This window comes from Lissotriton helveticus, chromosome 1_1 (genome assembly GCF_964261635.1).
Source record: "Lissotriton helveticus chromosome 1_1, aLisHel1.1, whole genome shotgun sequence".
Lineage (NCBI taxonomy): Eukaryota > Metazoa > Chordata > Amphibia > Caudata > Salamandridae > Lissotriton > Lissotriton helveticus.
Window position 1 is genome coordinate 827,464,378 of NC_136057.1, and position 22,317 is coordinate 827,486,694.

At 42.8% G+C, this 22,317-nt stretch overlaps 1 protein-coding gene across 1 annotated transcript in view; it reads left to right on the forward strand.

The window, feature by feature from the left end:
• The window catches only part of MRPL42 (mitochondrial ribosomal protein L42), a 199,543-nt gene that overhangs the window by 47,787 nt on the left and 129,439 nt on the right, over window positions 1-22,317 (forward strand). Inside the window, exon 2 of the mRNA XM_078655671.1 lies at window positions 9,722-9,803. Within this exon, the coding sequence (XP_078511797.1) occupies window positions 9,722-9,803 (82 nt within the window). The remainder of the gene's footprint in view (window positions 1-9,721; window positions 9,804-22,317) is intronic.

The window sequence follows — 22,317 nt, forward strand, 5'->3', positions numbered from 1 at the left end:
ATGAGCAACTGTGGACCCGTATCAATTATGTTCTTGCCAAATTATTGCTTATGCTCCAACCTTTCCCTTATTATAAGGGTAGTAAACACGGCATTGTTTATTAAAGGAATGCTCACTTCCCTTCAAGTTGTTTGATAGGCAGCATACTTCTGATGTGTGGTATTATTTCATGGTAGTCTGATGCATTAATTCCATAGTTTATGCTCTATACTCTATAGTCAGGGGGGAATGTAATCCATAGGTCCAGAATCAGTCACAGTTGGAGCCGTGGTATTTTGTCGTTGAGCCCACTTCCCAAGTTAGTAGATGGTACACCAATCTCTGTCCATGTTTGAAGAGTTTTGTAGTTCTGTCCGGGACACTGGTGGCCACTTTTTACAGGACGACCCAAGAAAGATCTCTGTAGTTAGCCTCAAGGTAATGGATTGTCAGTTTTCAGGTCTCGCCTACGCACCGCGCATGCGCTGCATAGGCAAAAAGACCTTTTAGGATCGATTTGGCTTTTCAGCCAAAAACGTGCACGCGTTCCATTGCCTTCAATGGCAACGCGTGCATGTGTGGCGATTCACTTGCGGGAGCGCACAGCGCCATATGGGAGCAATTATTGTTCCCGCAAGTGAATCGCGCAGGCCCCCCTGCTTGCGCTCGTGCTTGTGCTTGTTGCACTTTCCTTCCTTTACACCCCTTTCACTCGCCCGCTTTGTACAGCGGTCTGTATTCACCCCCGGGCCTGGATTGGAGTAATTCAGGCGCAGCTCACACTCACTCACTAGTGCCAGAGTCCCAGGGCCCAGGGGAGGTGCCTCCTGCCCAGGGCACGTCTATCACCGAGCCCCGCCGCCGGCCTCGCGCTCTCCCAGGAGATGGCAGAGTCCAGGCCACTCCCAGGCCGGCACGTCCGCCTCCTGGTGCGGATAGCAATGCTTGTTTTACAGAGCCATGTCTCTTGACACTGGCCACATTGCTGTTCTTAACAACAAAGCCTCCTAACTGGTCAAATTGTCTATGCTTTAGTACGATATTTCAATTCCATGTGGGTGCTCCTGAGTTATGCTTCCTACAGACTTCTTGACAATAACCCCATCACAGGGGTGCTACTTCAAGTTTACCAGACCTTTTCCTGATGAAACCCCTCCCTAAATTTCTTGAGAGGTCGAAATATGTAATGGTCTACTTTTGGACAGAACATGAATTTGGAGGTCACCCTGGTAATTGAATCCTTTGGCAACTAGTCAGAACTTTTCCTTGCTACTTGTGACTTTTACATCCATCAACGATGATCGCACATTTTACGCTCATGGGCACGACCGTTTGAAGCAACCCTGTTTTTGTTCGGTGTATCCATCGTGTTGATTAATCACTTGCTGCTAATTGATGTAGAGACGGTTGTTTTCTTGGTCCTCAATAAAACAATAATACTATTAAGTAATGGCAAATTCATCCTTGATGAATTGTCTATTGTCCTTCTGAAATTGGTGAGATAGTTTTAGATACATTTCAAATGTGTTTTTCTTTATATAAATCCAAAGGACTCTGCTTCACAGAAATGCAGGGCCACCCCTTTCTCAGTATTTGTTATTACCAGGCTGTAGACAGACATGCGACAGGCATGCTATGCGCTAGGAATATGGGGTGAAGGATAATAGGTGGGCACTGGCTGCTTTGGGTATTAGGCTACTTTACACAGGGCCTAGTTAATTACCATCTGTGAGCCCCAATCTAAAGGTGCCAAGAAGGAGGATCTTACAGTTCGCCTCCCAAGCGGGCCCTGTCTCCACACCTTTCCGCAATATTTGCAGCACACCGGAAACCCGCTGCCATTACAGCTGATGCTCACAGGGAGTCACAGACTGATCTCTAGTGGGATCTCTGGCCACAGTTGCCAGAGGGGACAAGAGCAGCTTGGAGCCAGGGAACGTATGAGGGAAGGGTTCACGAGATGCTGGCACCTTGGGGGTAACTTATTTTGTTTCGCTGTCTTGCCTTCATCACATCACTGACAATCCATAAGCTGGTTAGAGTGCTGGGGAAGCAGCTGTCAGTCACTAATTTTTTTGTCATTAACACTGGCACGGGACGTCTTCCTATCGAAGCCAAAAGCCTCACATGCCACATTTGGCTGGTCAACCGGTGCCTGCCTCCAGAGAGACGAAAACGACATTAGACCATTATGCAATACTAGTTTCTATTGTTAAACTTATCAAAGGTGGCAATTTTATTTTCAGTAAGAGCTTTGTTTGTCATGCGAAGAGACAACGTGGGAAAGAACACCCTTATTAAGATGTATAACAACATACTGCATGCCAGCATAACAAGCATTTGCAATGCAACAGGTCTCGCAATTGCGAGAGTTTGTGCCATTGGCATTGTACATGACCTTGACTTTTATCTATATGTTTTAAAACCTGCAAGCATACTTATAGTCCTTGCTTTCAAGAAGCAAGGCTGGCAGTAAAAGAGGCGCAGTTACTGCCAGCCTTGCTTCTCGTATGTAACGACTATAAGTACAAGTGCGTGTTTACGCTGCGCTTGCAGGTATTCAAAACACATAAATAAAAGGCATTGTCATTTACAATGCCAATAGCTCAAACTCTTGCAAATACGAGACATATTGCGTTGCAAATGCTTGTTTGTTCATGTTTTTGCACCGGAGGGTATTGCGATATTCATTTCTCCTCACTTTTATTTTTCTGGTTGTCGAGTCTTTTGATAATAGGCCCAAATGCACAAGTGATCAAGTATATTACATTCTCACTATTGCAGTTTGACGGGCCTTTAATATTCATGGTTTCCCTGACTTGATGTCCACTTCTCTCGTTGGTATTATAAAAGGACATACCACGCAATTCCCACAGGGGAAATGACCCACAGGGGGTGGATTATTCCAGAGATTTGTTTTTAGTGGAGTTATAGTTTTCGTGATCTTGGTATGCGCAAGCATGTCCCTGTATGTTCATGTTTCGTTTAAAAGAAAAAAGTGGAAGGAACCTTTTTCTAAAATTATTCTATTTAGTATTCTCCATTGTTTTTTCACAATCCTCCATATTGGGGTGTATGTGGTCACACATGTAATCCTGCCAGTTTCAGGGTTCTAGTTAAATTCTAACAATGCCTCTTTGTTTCTGTTATTAGCTCTCTTTTGCTGTTTTCTTTGGGTATTTTCACGCAAGTAACTTTTTCTCCAGGGGGGTGGCATGTGTTTCATATGTTTCCAGGGAGAAGCAATTATTTCTCACTTTTAAAACCTGTCCCACTGGAAGATTATCTCATATGGCCCTCGGATTGAAGCTGTAATACAACAGCAAGCTATTCTTAATAGTGGCATTGGTTGTGTACCTTGTGTCTCTATGCCATTCTGCCCAATGGTTATTACCAAGTCCAGAAATACTGCTTCCTTCTCACAAATCTAATTTGTGAACTTTAGGTGTCTGTCCCGGGAGTTTATCCAGTTTGAAAAATCTGCTGCCAGTTGCTCAGATAGAGATAGCTATGAAATACTAGGCAAGGCATTCAGTATCGTACATTGCTTTTTGCATAACCACTGTTACTCCTCCCTTGTCTGTGGGTTTTTGTCCAATCCGTCATTGTTATTCAGTGACTCCAGGGCTCGAGATTCGTTCCTGGTAAGATTGTGGAATCCATCATATCAATGTCTCTGAGGACTGTCTGTTCAAAGGCAAGCACTTCACAGGGTAGTGACTATTCCAAGAGTTGAAAAGTAGACGTCCTCCTTAGTCCAGGGTGGCAGTCTTACTCTACAGTGTTATTTTGGCTCCAAAGAATGACAGTAGTTTGTTTGAAATGTGCTTATTGCATATCTGATAGTGACGTTGACGTAATTGGATCACTCGTTCATACCTTTCAGAGGAAGCATTGGTGGGAAAACATTTGAATGGGGTATGGTTGATGGCATTGTGCATGCACAAGTCAGATTGTTTTGTGCATGGCTCCAGAAGTAAAATTAAAATTACCTCCTGCATCAGCGTGGCACCTTCCATTTCTAAACTTTAGATTTCAGTATATATGTGTGTGAATACTGTTGTAATGGTTCATGTAAAATGTAGATTCTGATACATTTTTATATGAAATGCGTGGTATTTTTCATGTGAATTTGGTTTTGAAGAAGAAGTAAACAGCTAGAATATAACCTATATTATTCCATCTCCCTTTCTGTTTGAAAGTTCCTGGCATAGGCTCCAGTGCCTGGGCAGTTAATAAAACCTGACCCTCACCTACTGGTAGTAGCTGGCTGCACTCATCCTATTCTAGGGGACCGCACTGTTTTGGTTAGGCTGCCATTGTACAGTCAAGAGGTAAACATTTTTTTTAAATCAAGCATACATTTTCATAAGGTCTAGGGGCTTTCTATATAATGGATTTCAGACTCTTTCAGTACTGTGGTTAGTTTTCAGCTGCCCAAAGAATTGGACACTCAGTCAATCCTTTGACCCTCACGTCTAGAGGATGCAAGACGAAGAAATGTCCTTTTAGAGAATGCACAAAAGGGTTGTAATTATACCACTGATTCAGATAACTGGGGTGGTTCTATTACTTTTGCATTGTGATTAGCACTTCCCAACAGCCCAAACATAACAATACATAGCTAATCATTTGAACCTCCTCTCTCAAGGTAGAAAGCAAAAGACATAAAGTCTTGTTGTGTAGAATGCACACGTTTATGATTATTAAATGTCACTGATTCAGATAATTGAATGATTCCAACACTTTCTGATTTAGTGCAGACCAGTCAAAAAGATAAAGTATGTCCATTGTCCCTCTCCCTGTAGATAGGAGTAACCTAGAACTAGTGTCCGTTGTTCTACATGCTAATGTGAACCCTATATCTAATCTGTCTATGATTCAGCACCCCAGTTCCATAGCTGCCCCTGTAACCGATTTTAGAATGGCTACATATGTCAACAAAAGTGGGAGTGTCACTTCTAGCCTAAAGATTAAGGTGTAGGGCTCTCATTTTGAAGGTAAAGTGTTCAAGTCCTGGCATCTCTATGATCATGTGTCTATTTTATTACAAAGAGTTTAAGGGGTCAGTGAAACAAGTAAAAGGTGATTTGTTTTATTGATCTTAATAATGATATTGAGAAGGCTTGTGTCCCCTGCCAGGATAAGCTTTTAGATATGATGGATCCACATACTAAGATTGTAGAACTCTTGGAACAAGCAACGAGTGTAGGGATTCAGGAGACTGACATGTCTACCTGGGCTTAACCAGACTTTTGTTTTGGCTGATAATGTCAAAGTGGCTATTTTGCTGGAACGACACAGTCTTGTTGCTAAAGATTGATTAGAAAGTGTGTGAACTTGCAATCTCAGAGACTGGTTCAGTAGCTCAGGGTTTACTTTTTTCATTGACATTTTTACAAAAAGAATGGGAAGATAGATCAAGTCTTTACTTCACTCTACAATGTGCAGTACTTTCTGAAGCGGGTGATTGGGAAGCATTGTTTGACAAAGCAGGTGGTTCTAGGAACTGTTGAGTGCCAAAACAACTTTAGTAACCTGTTACAACGGTTCCCATGTGGTGGCTAGTTTCAGCAATACCAATGGCCGACCTTTCTTTCCCCCAAGGATACTGAGCCGATATTTCTCATCCTTTTCTCAAGGTCTGCATCCCATTTTCTTGCCCACTGTTAACTGATTACAAAATACGTTTCATCTACGTTAGCAACCAATTTCAGAAAATTCCTGTCTCAGGATTGGTTCCCCATTCTGGATGCCCATGGCCCGGTTCATATCTCTCCTTAAAATGGCCATAGATATTTCTGTATTGCTACCATTTTAACCTCACCTCCTTTAAGATCCCCACAGCAAGAGTAATAATTTACTCCTAGGATTGCTTCAAACCTTCCTGGAATTCTTGGCTACTGACCTGCCTTTTACCTCGAGCTTGTATCCTCTTAAAATCTTCTTGAGTTCCGGGTACCGTCAAGACTTACAAAAAAGCTTGGGGGTGGTTGGTGTGTGGAAAGGAATTCCGAACTTATTTTTGAAAATTTCCTTTCAGTTCTGAATTTCCTTTCGAGGTTTACATCTCTATTAATGGGTACAGACAAACTATTCTGCTGGCTCTATATATTTTAAGGACTAACTCCTGTTGGCACATCAGTTAGTCTGTGTATTGCTGATGAACAGCCGATATTTCACCCTTTAAACTCTGTTAATAGTCAACATGAGACGTTGAACTAATTCTTCAGTTGATCCAAATGTAGTCTGACTACAATTGCCTAACCTCACTAATCTGCTCAATTTCTTTTTGAAAGAGTAAAAAAAAAAACGGCTCTGGGTGTTTCTACTAGACATTCTCCTTCAGAGTTGTTCTTTCTGTTACCAGATGCAAAATGAATGCTTTCACTTGTGTTGAATATCCTTATGTTCCTTCTCATCTAAAGATTTATTTAGTTGCCCTAAATAATATGAATAGAAAACTACTGACTTGAGTATATGCTCTCCTCCTTTGTTAATCTTTATGGGAAAAAATGCTTATGTACAGTTTCCTACTTCATCCAGATGGGCTATGGCTATGTCTTTGTCTGAAAAAGCTATAAAATCTTTTGGGGGCTCATTCCACAAGAGGCGATATGACCACCTCATTGGATGAAATAAGATTAGAGGACATTGTTAGATCTGCTAATTTGGTCCAGAGCCTCAACATTTAGGATGGGTAGAGGTGAATGGGCATAATACGAGCCTCTGGACCTGTAGTAAGATGCAGCTTTTCTGAGGTAAAACATAGATAGAAAATCCTGATTTTTATTAAGACTGAGGCGAATATTATCTTTCAACTGTCTATATTTTGTCAGATGTTTCCTTCCTATTACATTTTCAGTATCACAAATGTTCTTGATTCTTTTAGCTTCAGTTGATGAAAGCTTAGCCCGGGCTGCAGTGCAACAGAGCTGAAAAAAAGATCTGACGCAGCCAACGCTGGTCACATCATTTTTTTCCCCACTTCAAGCCATGTTGCACAAAAACCTGTGCTGCTGTGGAGTACGTCTAAATATAAATTGACAAAGCTAATAAGGTCTCTCATAGGCAGGGCTTATTGGATTTACAGGTGCTTGTTTATTCGGTATGACATGTTACCACAATTACTCCTTACAAATAGGGGAATCATCTTGCTTCTTTTGCCCGTGCTCACTACTTTACTCATACAGAGGCCGATTACGATGGTGGTTGGTCAGACCGCAGCCAGATAAAGCAATGATCAGGAGACTGCCAGGCAAGCAGACGACCGCCGCATTATGATGCGACTGCCGTGCTCGCTGTTGGAAAGTGCACCTTATCACAGCGGCTTGTGCTGCAGCCAAGGGGAAAGGGCTGCAGCACAAGCCGCCATGATAGGAGCACTACCAGCATGTCCATTGACAGCGTACCATGTTGTGCATGGCATACTTTGCATGGTGGTGAGTGGGAGAACTGCATGTAACCCCAGGCTACTTTACAGTGGCCCATGGCGGAAGAGGGCCCTGCTTGGGGCCCCCAAATTGCGCTTCCGATAGCCTTTTCATGGCGGTCTTCCCGACATAAAAAGGCTGTTGAAAAGTGATATCGTAATCCAGACGGCTGAGCCTGCTTTGGCACCGCCACCCCATCGGGATCACTCATCCTGTCGCAGGCAGCGGTCTTCCCCCTGACCTCTGCGGTTCCGACTACTGGGATTGTAATCCAGCGTTCGGACTGCCACTGATGTGCCTGTCTGTGCAGTCTGACCACCATCGTAATCTGGGCCACAGTTCCTTATAGCATTACTTCACTAATTTCTGGCCTAACTAACTAATAAACTGTACTAGAACTACACAATTATATTTAAAATAATGGTAACTGTCGACTGCCATAAACCAAAATTGTGAATGATTTGATGTTGATCTTTCTATCAAAATACCTATGTGTTTCTTTTGTGGGGATTCTGCACATACACAGAACTATGCGCTGGAAACTAGGAACACAGTGTATAGGGGTTGTATCTTCCTACCATCTTAGTACCCAAAATCCCAAAACCGACTAGCCATAGTGTCTTATTCGTTCTCCTACATAATCACAAAGCTACAAATTATTAGACAATCCAGAACACAACACTACCGACTCTCTCGGGAATCGCGGTAGCAAGACGTAGCCTTTCGCTCACTCACTCGTACTTTTCCACCATAAGAATTGTCAGAGTCATGGTTATAGTTCAAAATGTTTAGTTTAAGTATTGTGCTCTATAATGCAGTATACAAGCCACTACCAGTAACAAAATGCATAAACCTAAACAGTTGGCATAGTTACAATTCCATGGAACATAAAGGGGGAGATGTCATCATATACAGACACTGAAAAATGGACTATAAGGCCGAACCACCCTTCCCCCTGGTATGTTGAAGTTTATTATATAAAGGAAGATCTCTGGGCTTTGTCAGCAGACCCTATACTTTAATGCCTAGATGGAAGTTTTACATCATAGGAACTGCACAGCTCTTCTCCAAGGAAGGGTCTTGCGCCAAGTGTGTGTTTTTTACAACATGCATCCCCGTAATATCAAAGCACGAGTTTCCAGCAGTGCAGTTGTGTTTAGCATGTTTTGTCTAGGTGCTAGGGACTGACCAGAACAGAATAACAAGGGACATTGTTTACTGACCTTGCACATCGTATTCAGACTAAACTCCAGGAACAAGAAGAGAACGCAGAAAGCAGAATGTTCTCATGTGAAAGGCACAAACGGAGTCTTGCAAAATAAAGTCATGTAGTAACGTGCGCAAAAGCAGCATCATGGCAGCAGAGCTCATGCTAACTTAGCAATGTCGACAATGACCCTAATGACCTACATGTAAGTAATTTGGCATATTGTACAAAAACTAGGATTACCGTCCAAATACACTAAAGACCCTGACTTTGTATTCAAAATTAACTAATCTGTTCTTCATAACAATAGTCTGTGTGCAAGTATCTTTTAGGTTCAAGTGTTTTAGCATTTTATAATACTAGGTTATGACAGATGGTCTAAGTCAGTCAAAGACCAGTAAATAGACACATACAGAATTTTAAGCATTATACTAACCACTAGATTTGCATCCACATTCATGCTTCTATTAACATTAGACAGAAAAACACTACTGAAGGGGTAGGGGAAATGGAATTTTAGCACTCAAACAAGTAAGGGAAAAACACTTCTCAAACCACTCCCGAAAGCAATCAGTTTCTGAATGAGGACAAAGTTATGATTAAAGAACACCAAAACAATCTATCAAATAATCCATAACTGTGAACTGGCAGACCAATGAAGGACATATGAAGTGGTATGCTATCATTGTGGGTGATTGCTCAGGAACCTCAAGTATTGTTTGTCTGCCGCCACCAGCACAAATATCAAGATTGTCTTCTCATATTTCTATTAAGATGCAAGCCAAATACAGAACATTTGCTCGTGCCTCCAAGCCAGTGAAAGATTTCCTCCGCTCATGACCTTTTTCATACTCGCAGCAGCAGCAGCTGAGGCAATATTTTGGAAATAAAAGCACCCTGTGTGTATGATGTTGAACATCTTGTTGAATGTTTATGTATTGTCTTAGTGGTGGGAATTCGCATGACTCAATAAAACCTGAGGGCCCAGAGAAGGGAATAAAGTGAAGTTTATTTTGAATTATTGTTATATTTCCAAAACATTCTTTCAGTCTTATCCAAAATGTTGATAGGCCTACAAAACATGTCTTCTTCCCTCCACAAGGTGGACATCTTCCTGTGGGTTGGTCTGAAGCAGTCCCCTCTTCTTCATCACCCTTTTAGTTACCTGCGAAGAATTAAACCAGGTAAGTGAGAGTAATGGAAAAAATAAAGAGAGAAACCTAAACAAACTGAGTATTATGGTTTTAGCGTGGCCTCCCTTTCTATAATGGTGTGACTGCTCTCTTAGAATTACGGAAGTTCAGTCTTTCTCGCTGACACCCCCCATCCTCAACCCCTTCCCACTGTCCTCGGATTTTGCATTTCAATCCTGTTGGGTTCTTTAAATCTCTGAACTTATGTTCATTATCATTCGTTCTCTCTTATCTGCCGTATCCTCATCTTTTCATGTATCATTTTATAATATGTATACGCATAATCTATTTGTATATAGAAGTGTTATTTTATTTCCATTTCGAATACTTTTAAATATACTTACCTATATAATATTGAAATGTTAGTATTTTACATTCTAAAATAGTACTAGGTGGCAAGGGCAGTCGGAGTTACATTCCAATGGGGGAGAGGGTGATCATATTTCTTCAGGCCCTTCCTGAGATTTGCTGGTACATGTAGGATGTCCTTAAAGGGGCCAGTGTGCCACCATCCTGATTCAAGAGGAAGAGAGTATAAATGGCAGTTCGGAAGCAGTTTCTAGCAGGAATAGTCTACCTCTTTGTGGTGGCATTTTTAAACTTTGGCTTCTTTGGAAGACTCTCTTGCTGAGACCCTACAGAGATTTTAGGAATTTGAGAAGGTTGAGAGCTTCATGTTGAGGTTGAAGATGGCCGATGTCAAGATGGAATTATGCAAAAAAAAAAAAGTTCTGTGAAACTTGTTTTTCTTACAATTTATACTAATAAAATGTTGCCAGTGACATTGTAGGTGTCTTCTTCCAATTCAAATATATATTGGCTATTGAATTCTTGTGTAACCCTGCTGTTATGATGATCTTTATCGTCAGATTGCGCATAATTGCTATTCTGTTTGCTGTTGGTCTGCTCCTGTTGAGAATGCTGGCTGTCATTTTTTAATCTCCACTTTTTTCAATCCTACTCTTGGGGCATAACCTCACAGCATGACAAATAATTTATTTAGTTCAAATAATGTGCTTGTGCAGGCAAAGGTTGCAAAGGCTGCTATGGACCATGTTCAATTGTTTATGAAGAACTTTTAAGTGTACCAAATCTTTGGAAGCCTCGGGTCCAGTGGGCAGATCTGAAAAGGGCGTTCTGACTCCATAGTATGGATATAGAGGATGCAACCTGCAGAAGAACAATCACTGTTGATGACAGAGACCCTGAATGATGTCAACCGCATCGGTGATAAAGGCAGCAGCCAGGTAAAGTAAATTGTCTACAGAAAGAAAAAATAGAGCTACAAAGAAAAGAGCTATTGAACTTCATAAAGAGCGAACAACCATAAAATCAAGGTATCCACTCACCAATCGCCGAGTCAGTAAGTGATATAAATTCACGTTGACTCAAGTGCAGGTTGTTCAGTTACTTACTTGTAGTCTTTTAAGAACAAGTGTTATTGATTTTGAGGGTACAAAATGGCTGTTGATCCTCATTTTTAAAATATTAATACTGGAAAAGTGTAAAACGGATCACCGGATATTCGGAAATGCATTTTGTGTGAGAGTTCAGTAGGGATTCTAGTAACTGTCCTTTAAGTAGGTAAGACAATTTGTAGTCAGTCTTCATTCCCCTTTCTGAGTGACAGTTGTATTTCGCAGGTAAGCTTATAAAAACATCTGTTTCTTTTCCATTGAAGCATATGTGTATCCAGAATGGACTTATGAGTCTTTGTTAAATATTCCAAGCAAACTTGGCAGTCCTTAGCCAAGAGAGTAAGTTTGAGAGGACACCGACTCATTTTGAAAGAATGGACTATCGGGAACCTTGTCCTTGGAACTGTGGCAAGACTACGGTAATATGAATGTCTACAATACTATATATACAGTCCATAGCAAAGGGCACATGAGTAGATACATCTTTGTCAGTATGCCAGGTAGAAAACATAGAAGAGAGCTGAATAAACAACAGTGTGCCAGTTCTAAGCCACCCATTACTAACAAAAAATAGGAGGTCATCTACTTGGGCGTTTGTGTCCTGAATTTGGTTAAACACAAATGTTCAGCTTCACTGGAAACCCACAAAGCATTAGAGACCCAAAATGAGAGAGTACAAGGTAGAAGGCTGGGGAATGGGTCTAGATCATGACTGATCCCACCGTACATGAATCGGTCCAGAAACGGGAAGCAAGTAGTTTACAGACTCAAGAAAGCTCAAGTACTGCCCCTAAATATTGCAGTATGCAAGGCGTGTAATATGGTCTAGTTGCATGTAAGGAAAAAAACTAATGATATACAATGTAGTGGGGAAGGGAAGAGAAGGGTTTTAATTTCATTTGCATCCGGTATAGAGCTAGATCGCGATATGGTGTAGGTACATTCCAATACAATTTTCCCAAGAAAGGCTTCATGTAGAAGACTGACCCTCAATATTTGTAAAAGATTTTTAGTTGTATTGTTCAAAATAATAATCTACAATTTATTTTCTCCCCTTTAAATTTGACCAGTTACTACTAAAACTACAGGAGAGGCACTCCTAGCATTCTTTATTGGCCATGGCCCATTCAAGCACCTTACAAATAACACGAATGTCAAGATTGCCAACATCTGAATAATAAAACTTAGGCCAATTTGGAAATCCTTATTTCAGTTCAGTTTATTCCTTTTATTCGGTTACCACTTATTCGCAACCATAAAAAGTACAGATAAAAACTTATCAGAAATAAAAAAGTTATTTTACATAGCAAAAAAGTAAAACATATATGCATTTACACAAAAACACTTAAATCAAACAAGGGTTTCTCTTATTTTGATAGTAGTTTTTAGGAATGTGGCTATACATTTAGCAGAATGAGTTTATTCAAAATGTGTACTGGCATAAAAGCAGCCAAAATAGAATTTGAATCTCTAAATGTGTCTTATAACAAGCACATCTTAAAAAATCTTCCAGAAAACACTACGTAGAAATACACGTTATTTTTATGTCAAGAAACGTAAAAGCCTTAAAATTATATTTTTCACCCTTAATTCACTTTGGAAGCACATGAACTACCTATTTCCTATAATAAAACACGGGTCTGTCTCTAAAACGACAATGTTCAATTTCAAGTGCACTTTAACTTTTAAAAATGTTGTATGGAACATGAGACATTATTAAGAAATTGATTCAGTGGCAACCAGACTCCATTGCATCTTTCAGTGCACATCATCTTATTTTAAACATCCTTTTTTCACTTCTGCATTAAGAAACATTTTAATTTAACCACACTTACAACAAAACCGTTGCACTATCAAGAGATTTAATAAACAAAAGTGTTACTCCTTACAGATTTCAGAATGTACATAAGGCCACTGCATGAGAAACACTAAACCCCTACATGCAGATATTCTGTAGTTTCCGTCAGCATTCGCTGTGGGGGTTTCAGGTCTGTCTTCTGTGTAATTATATGTAGTATTTTTCATTAGCTTTAAACACTATTGCAGGTGTTCCCTGTTAAAGAAAATCCAACACCTTGGTGCCATTGCCACAATATGCACTTGTGCAAAATAAATTTGTGAAATTATTTCATTTTCTCTCTGGTCACTCTCATTATTGATGATTTGTACGACTATTTTTTAGACTCGGAAAACTGAGGCTCTGTTGTCCTGTGCCCAGTGTATGTGCTATGACCCCTAAAACATGTAAAAACGTGCTTGTCTCTGATTGGCATATTTAACTCTCCTGTAAAGCCATAGTTTAGAAACTACAACCATGGCATAGAAAGTTAAGTCACCTGTGGACTGCAGCACTTATTTAGCAACCCACTATTGTGAAAAGGAAAACAAGGCTCCATGCCTAACCGTATAGCCTGCTGCAGCCCAAGCTGTCAAATAACAAGTTTGACAAGGGAAAGACTTTCATTTTAAATATTAATAGGTCAGCCCTATGTGGTAGGGGACAAGGTAGGGCACATGGAATTTAACAATGTGATGTGTACAAATGTAATGTTACCATGCCCTGCAGTGACAAGTTCTCTAAAAGCTATTTTTTCATGGCTGTCATATTAAACTAGCATACCGATTTTAAAATATTATATACGTATCTCTGGTTTGGGACTAGGTAGACAAATAATGCACCCTCTCTTTTTAATAAAAGCCTAATTCAAAGATGGTCTGATTTTTAATAAGTATTTAGGAAAGGTAACTTCTAGAAAAATACCCTTTACCTTCCTGAAGCTCGTTAAAGCCAATTTACATTAGCTTTCCAGCAGCTGACCATCAAGTGCTTGACCTTTAAAGTGGGGTGAAAATTGCTCATAGTTCAGGGTCCGTGATCTGGGAGTGGGGAGGTGTTTTGTCCCCTGAAAGGAGATCAGTTTGATTAGGCCCTGGAACTTAATTAACTTCAAAGGGACCTGCCCTTGTCACAAGCAAATGTCGGATGACTCCTGAAAAGGCCATACTCTCATCCCCATAGTCAAGCTGGCACTAAACCCAGTGGGAGGAAAGCGAATCTTAGAACAAGTTTTGAGTGATAACTAAAGAGTGTACTTCTCATTACACCTGCCATACCTCTGGGTGGGCACACTAGCTCTGCACAAGGGGAGAACTGTTTCCTCATCTTGGATTTTGAGAGTACAATGCACTCTGGGGCTGTTTGCAGTAGAACAAACCGAAACTGTTGCAAAAGTGAGTTGAGGTTGCCCCAGGGAAATTCATCCCCCATTAGTCAGGGAAGAGTCCAGAGTCATTCCACCTTCTAGCTGGTGCCAGGCATAAAGTCGCACCTCACTGCACCATCCTTGGAATACCTTCTCAGCCTGGAAAAGAACAGATGAAGGAGTGCACCTACTGTTTAAAACCTGTGAGGATCCCTGAAGTGCTGGACCTGCTCCCACTTGTACCAAGGACAAAGGTCTCCAAGGGTCAGTTGCCTGACCTCTTGTACCTACAGGGACACAATAGCTGCAAGAGAACATGTTCCTCAAGTGCCCAGCTGACCAGTAGCAACTGCCCCTGGACCTGCTGCTGGCCTCTGCCTGACACCATGAGAGTCTTTAAGTGCCTCACCGGAGGTGCTGATTGCCTTAGAAGTGTACTCCTGTGGTTATCTGGGCACCAGAAGAAAACTTGAAAACGTTTTCTTCCAGAGATTCCGCTGAACGCTACAAAGTGGCCAACCGGCACATTCATGGTGTCTGATTGGATTTCAGCTTTGTTCTACTCAAAGATCCGTGCACCTCAGAAAAAACAGCTATGTTTTATTCTGCTTTGTGACCATGAAGTTTTCTCTGAGAAACCTCTAAAGCGGCAGTGAGAACAAACTGCTTTAGGTATCTAGCCTTCAGTTCCACGTTGCTGGATACAGTTTCTGCAGGAACCCTATTGAGGAGGATTTTTCTTCTCAAAAAGTGGTGAAGTGCGATTCTGATTGGGATATTTCAATGTTTTTCTTTTTAAAAAATGGACAAAGTCCTTTTTTGAAGTGTGGCTTGAAAGAATTTCAAATGTTTTAGTGTCAAGATTTTCACAAAGACCAATCTGCTTGGTGTTTCCAATAGGAGCTCCATCGCAGGCGGCCTGGAATTATACCTTGCTCCCAGTCTACTGTTACCATTGACTCACGTTGGATACTTTACTTTGGTGCTTTTCCCACTTGAATCCTTTAAATATTCCTATCCTGTTCCCCTTACTGATTTTTTGTTTCGTTTCATTTTGCAAATGTTTCTCTTGATTTTATATATTGGAGTGGGATTATTGTGTTTTTTACTTTTTAATTGGTTAGGTGCTAGTAAATGCTGTACATATTTTCTTTAAGTTAAGACTGTCTGCCCTTTGCTACAGCTACATGGGGTTGAGCTGAGGTTGAAATTACAGAAACCTCTGACTGAACAAGTAAGTGACTTTATTAATTGTGTTGGAGTACTATCCGCCACAACTAATAATTCACTTTCTTGCTATATTTAAAGTTTTTCTGAGTTAAAAAAATAATAAAATGCAATTGAATCCTATAGCTTATCCTTTCCAAAAATAAGCACACTAGTTGCTTAGTGTGTGTTTTAAAATAAAAACCATTGTGTGGGGTCTGTGCAAAACTGTATCTTAAAAATATTCATTCCAGTTGGGATGAATATAAATATTTTCATGCTGCATCCCCTGTTGAATGCCTCAATGGTAAATGCTAAATGATAGGCATGGTCACATTCTCTCCTACACTTGATTTGCCTAGTTGTAACTGTATTTTCTTTGTTGTAGGGGCTCACAAGCTAATTCTTCTAATTAATTGAGCCTTTTGGTGATGAGACTTTATCATGGAAACATGTTTTTTCTGACAATCATTGACCTGTGTTTTTTATCAAAACTAAAATAGCTGTGCAGTTGGAGGTCTGGGGATATTCAACCTAGTCTCGGTTATGAAATGCTTTTGCTGTCTGAAACTATCTCTTAAGAAACATGATCGCCGCAATTTAGAACTAATATAAATTATTTTCTGTACTTAAGATCAGGTTTACCACCAAAGCTAGAATCCTGTTATTTCCTTCTGATCCATGTTTTTAAAAAGAATTGTGTATGTCATACCTGCCAGTTTACAGAATCGGTTCACCGTGTGAGGAGGGGACCTGGTGCTGAGAGCTATCTAAGAGGCACTATGAATCTCACTAAGCCCCCCACCCCCTCCCAAAACCCCCCCAAAACAAAGGGTCATGGAGGCTGTCACCTATGTCCTTAAATGCTTTCATGGCTTTTAATGGACATCGGCTGACTGCAGTTTCTGAAAACGAGCTGAAACTCCACTGTTAACAGGAGTTTTCAGCTCGTCCTCCCTGCCACCGTGTGATTTTGGCTCCTCTCCAGGTGACCGTGTGAAGGGGCCAAAATCGTGTGACACACGGTGGCGCCGTGTGAGTTGGCAGGTACGGTATGTGTAAAATGTATTTTTCACTTTCTGCTGATCGAGTGAATTGCAACGTGAAAGTGGTCTCTTCACTGACAAAAGCAGGCACTGGAAAATGTTGTATTCTCATAGAACTTATGTTTGCTTCCTCTTCATTGAACCTGTATCTTACCTAAGTATTGCCAGTACATCTAGACCATATCTCATTCAAGCAGGTCCTTCTTGAATTTGAATTTGAATTTAAAAACATTTGTACAGCGCACTTTCACCCAGCGGTTTCATGGCGCTATTTGAGTTGCAGTAGACGGTAGCAGTTGGAGGCGGTTTAGACAGAGTAAGCTTGCGCAAATAAGAGGGTTTTGAGTTCCCTGCGAAACTGAGCATAAGAGGGTGTTGTACGGAGGGCAACAGGGAGAGAATTCCAGAATGCTGGGGCCAGGACAGCGAACCTCGCTCCACCCGCCCTCTGTTTTTTAAAGCGGGGGATGACTAAGAGGGCCATGTGCGAGGAGCGTAGCTCTCTGCCTGGGAGGTAAGACACAATGGCAGAACATATAAATTTAGGGGCAGTGCCTGACCTAGCCTGAAACGTGAGGCAGCCAAGTTTAAAAAGGGCACGCTCTCGCACCGGCAGCCAGTGTAGAGCTTTAAGTAATGGACTGGCCCTGTGATATTTAGGGAGGCCATGAATCAGGCGAGCAGCCTGATTCTGCACCAGCTGCAGACGGCGGATCGCGTAGGCTGGGGCCCCATTGTAGATTGCATTACCATAATCAATACGAGACAGTACCATGGCCATGACAATAATTTTTAGGGCAGGGAGGGAAAAAAACCGAGAGACTTTCCTAATTATTCTTAGGGAAAAGAAACGAGAAGAAACGACTGAACCAATATGTGAATGGATAGAAAGTTGTGAATCTAAGAAAATCCCAAGGGTTTTAACTTTAGAGACAGGGAGTGGAGGGGCACCAAAAGAGGGGGGCCAAAAGGAAGGGGACCACGGACTGCAACCACCTCCGGTCAAGACCAACTCGGTCTTGTCTGGATTGAGTTTGAGGTGGTTGCAGCTCATCCAGTCCTGGATGAACGTCATAACTGACTGGACATTCTGGGCAGATGAAGGGGAAGGGGAAAGATTGAAGATTAGCTGGAGGTCATCGGCATAGTTAAACACCGTGACCTCCAGCTGCTGTAACATAAAAATGAGGGGGTAGATGTATAAATTAAATAAAAGGGGGGAAAGTGACGATCCCTGAGGAACCCCGGGAGGCCGCGGCGAAGCCGGCCAGATGGACCGCTTGAGTTCACCCAGTTAGGAAGGACTCAAGCCACGAGAGGGCCAAGCCCTCTATGCCCGCCGCCCTGACACGGCTGAGGAGGATGGAGTGGTCCACCGTGTCAAAAGCGGCGGACAGATCTAAAAGTATCAGGGCTTGTGGTACGTTGGTATCAATACCCTCCTGTAGCCTGTCCATTACCGAGATTACTACCTTCTCCGTAGAGTGCAGGGGCCTAAACCCGGCTTGACAGGAGGAGAGGCAGTGATTTGTCTCTACGTGGGCACTCAGGGTAGTCGTGACGTGAGTCTCAAGGACTTTAGCTAGGTAGGGCAGAAGGGAAATGGGACGATAATTGGAGGGGGAGGATGAATCGACGCCAGATTTTTTTAAGATTGGAACGACAACCGCTGATTTATGTAAGCTAGGAACGGTGCCGTATATGAGTGAATCATTGAGGAGGGTGAGGGGCGGGGTAGGACAATTTAGATAAATTTCCCTAAGGATATGGGCGGGGGCGAAGTCCAAAGGAGATCCTGATTTGACTCGATCCAACAGCGGAGAGAGAGTATCAGTGGTCAGTAAAGGAAAAGAGAACAGTTTGGAAACCGTGAGGGGTGGAGAAGGGTTTATAAATGTAGGGGAAGGAAGGGGGATGTTAAGTTTAATTTTTGCGACTTTGTCGATAAAAAACTCATTGAGTGAGTTACAGAGGGACTGGGAAGGGGGAATAGAGGCTGTGGCTCTGCCAGATGATGCAAGTTCATGGACAGTAGAGAATATTTCTTTCGAATGAGACTCTGCTGCCATTACCCTACTCGTATAAAACTCTGTTTTAGCATCAAGGATGCCCTTTTTGTAAACTTGTAGGACAGACAGGTACACTGAGAGCTATGTCATTTCAATTCTCTCGCAGTAAATCGAATTTCTCTGGTCGAAGGACAAAGGCATGTAGGACAGGTCATGTTTGTGTCTGACTTGTGCCTTCATTCCTCCTTAAAATGTAGTTTTTTTTAAGACAGTCATCTGTTTTGTATCATTTGACTTTGTGATCCCAGATTACTTATCTTGTTTAAAATTGTATTCACACTCCTTGAGTTGCATGACTTCAGATCACCAAAGCGACCTCACAGCTTTGCCTAGGATTTGGTAAGTGCTGGTTACCACCTTATTCTGGTTATTATAGCTCCTAGCAGTTTATTCTTTGTGTTCCAGCTCCCATATAAATAAATAATAAATTTTTTGTACTTTGCTTCTGATTCTCCTTGTAAGAATCTAGGTGACTACTGCAGGTAGCCTCTACCCCCCTCACACCCACACACACTTTTTGCCTGGTTTTTTTATGCAACCTTGACTGAGGTGTACGGGGTCCCTGCCAATCAGGCTCCCAGTACCAGTGTTCTTTTCCTAAAACTGTACCACTCCAGCTTACCTTATAAGGCCCTAGAAAAATGGTACCCCTTGTACCTAGAGCATTGGGACTGACGAGGGTCCACCAGGGCTACGGCCACCTTAAAGACCCCTCACCAAGACCGTGCAAACTGCCATTGTAGGCTGATTGTCTTGGTGCAGAGAAAACTGAAGAGTCAACATGGCACCTAGCTCCAGAATGGCTTCACTCTACCCAGATATGTTTGGTACCAAACCTGTCATCTTGATGAATCCTCACTGATGCCAGTGTTGGATTTATTAATAAATGCGCACAAGATACCCTTAGGAGGTTCCCCTAAAAACCTACCAAGCACTGGTGTGGTCTCAGACTAGACCTAGCCAGTCTGCCACTACCAGACATGTTTCACACCTCCTTCAGGCTGGAATGATCTTCCAGAGCAGGAAGCTTCAAAGGTGATTTCTGCCATTGAAATGCAGCCCAGGCTTCCCCAAATAGTAGGCAATGTCACCCTCCCCCTGCCCCCATCTCCACTTTTGACAGGAGAAAAGGTGGGGAAGTTAGTTAAACAAGGAGGAGAGTCTACATTCAGCCAGCACCACACCCAAGGTGTCATTCTATGTGAACCCCTCTCCTGAAAATACACAATCTTAGGATGGTGGAAATATAACCTATCAGGGCTATGGCAGTGCCCCTTCCACAGGAAGTTGTCACTTAGAGGGTGTAGACACCCTAAAGGTAGATAGCCCATCAGCTACTACCTGCCTCCCCCTTTAAAGCCCCCTAAAGTTGGTATTTAGGTGGCATACCTGGACCTTTAACCTTTATTCGACTGGCAAGAAGAAGAGATGAACAGAAGAGCTGCTGTCCAAGAACTGAAGCCCTGCTGCAGTAAACATTGGCACCAAACCCTGTTAGTTGCCTCAAGGACTTGACAATCCTGGTGGTGCAGTCTCGTCCTGAACTTGTGAAGACTCCAAGAACCCCGGAGCTTCTCCAGCCTTTGAAAAATCACCAAGAACCTCCCTTTGAGGCAGGCACTGATCCTGCTAATTCCGGTTTGATGATGTGCTGCTCCCTGGCGACTGATGCAGTACCTGTACCAAAATAAGTACATCTGCTCCGGAGGGTCAGGTCTGTCTCCTCACTGAGTTTGGAGGCACCAGGACCTACCGGAGCCGCACCGTACTAATACTGGAGCACAGGACCGTCTTCAAACTGCGAGATGAAGAGTCTGTGCCGGACTCAAACTACCCCACAAGCATGCACCTGGCGAGATATCAAGACACCTGACACCCATGTAGTCAGTGGACCAGCTGTCCAAAAATCGCCTCTTCAAGTTGCCTGCTGACCTAACTGCTCTGCACCCGGCTGGACCAGCCCCGGTAACGACCCAGCTGCGCTCCCATAGTCCCAAGACCCTTGCGACCTCGTCCCTCGAGTGGGACCCACCAGACTTACCGTTAAGTTCTCCTTTACATTGTCTTTCCAGATGGCTCCCTTCTTCGTAACGCACCAGTTAAAATCACCCTCCGCAACCTGCTCTCAGCCGACTCCAGCATGCTCCCAATCTTCTGCTGCTGGAACTTTTAACCTGGTTCTACTATCGCCTAAAACGAGAAGGTGAACTTTATGAAAACAATGCCTCATTTTATATTCATTTTTCTGCTTTTCCCTATTGACTTTAATGGTACGTAATTGCGCACAAAAGTGATACATTCTGAACGCTTAAAAATAGTAACTTTGAAAGTACTTACTGTAAATCAAAGTTTATTATTGAGTGTGTGTCTCCTTTGTTGCCTCTGAGTACAACAAATGCTTAGCACTACCCTGTGATAAACCTAACTGCTCGCCCCCACTACCACAAATAGAGCGTTAGTATTATCTTCTTTTGCCTCTGTAAACCAATAGGGGACTGACTGGACTCTGGATTGTGTACTTCATTTTAGTACACTATATAGAGAGACAGCTTACTACAGTCCTGAGATTTTTTTTTTTCATCCCCGAGCTGATTCCTGGCAGTTAGTATGTGTAGCAGTCAGAGTTGCAGCCTCATCCTTCCCGATTTACTGCACCAGTCAACTGGTACTCTGTTCTGGCCCATGTCAATGATATTTAAAAATCCCTGTCCAAGGTTATTTTCAATGTGATATGTTGGTCAAGCATCTCTTGTGCAGGGGCGTGGCCAGCAGGATAGACAACGAGCCCCATTTTCCGAGATCTCCGGTGGCTTGCAACTTATCCTGAAGCAGTTCAGTCAACCATCCGCTATCTGCCCCCCCAACCCCTGATCGACACCCTGATACGGCGGGTCACGACATTGACCGGTGCTTGCCCACTATAGTGCAGGTATGCAATCTTTATGGCCCTGTGAATGGCTGTTGCAGCCATGGCAACAACATTATCATGGCAGAGGCCAGGAGCTGAGGCTGGTGCCGGAACTGGCCAAGCTTGAAGGCAGGACCGCGGAGGTGCCGGTGCCCTGCTGACTGCGACACATCTCCTCAGCCCGTGGCTCCCTTTGTTGGTGCTTGCGCAGCAGCTTAGCATCTGTTGTGTCTTTGGCCGCCAGAGCCAGGCTGTGCGGCTGCATGCCACAGAGCGAAGCTCCAAGTTGGCCATCCGCCAGGGTCTGTCTGCAGCTTGTCCCTTGAGACGCTGCTTGGGAAGCAGTGTGCAGTGATCAGGAGTCGGTGGGAGGCGATGTCTGAGGCCCTGCCGGTGGCCCTGTGGTTGGGGAGTAGTCCAGAGAGGCTGGCTCAGGTGAGGAGTAAGAAGCGACTGGGCCCCTCTGGCTGTTGGGGGCTGTGGACTGCTCCATTAACTGCTTTTTGGTGGAGCTGGAGGTGATTTCTTTGCCTGGGCCCTGGAAGAAGTTTGCTGGGGACAGCGTGACTGATTGGGGGCGGGGGGGGGGGGCTTCCCCTTTACATATCAATCCTCTCTCCCCCCTAACCCCCTCCCCACATATGACTGCAGTTAT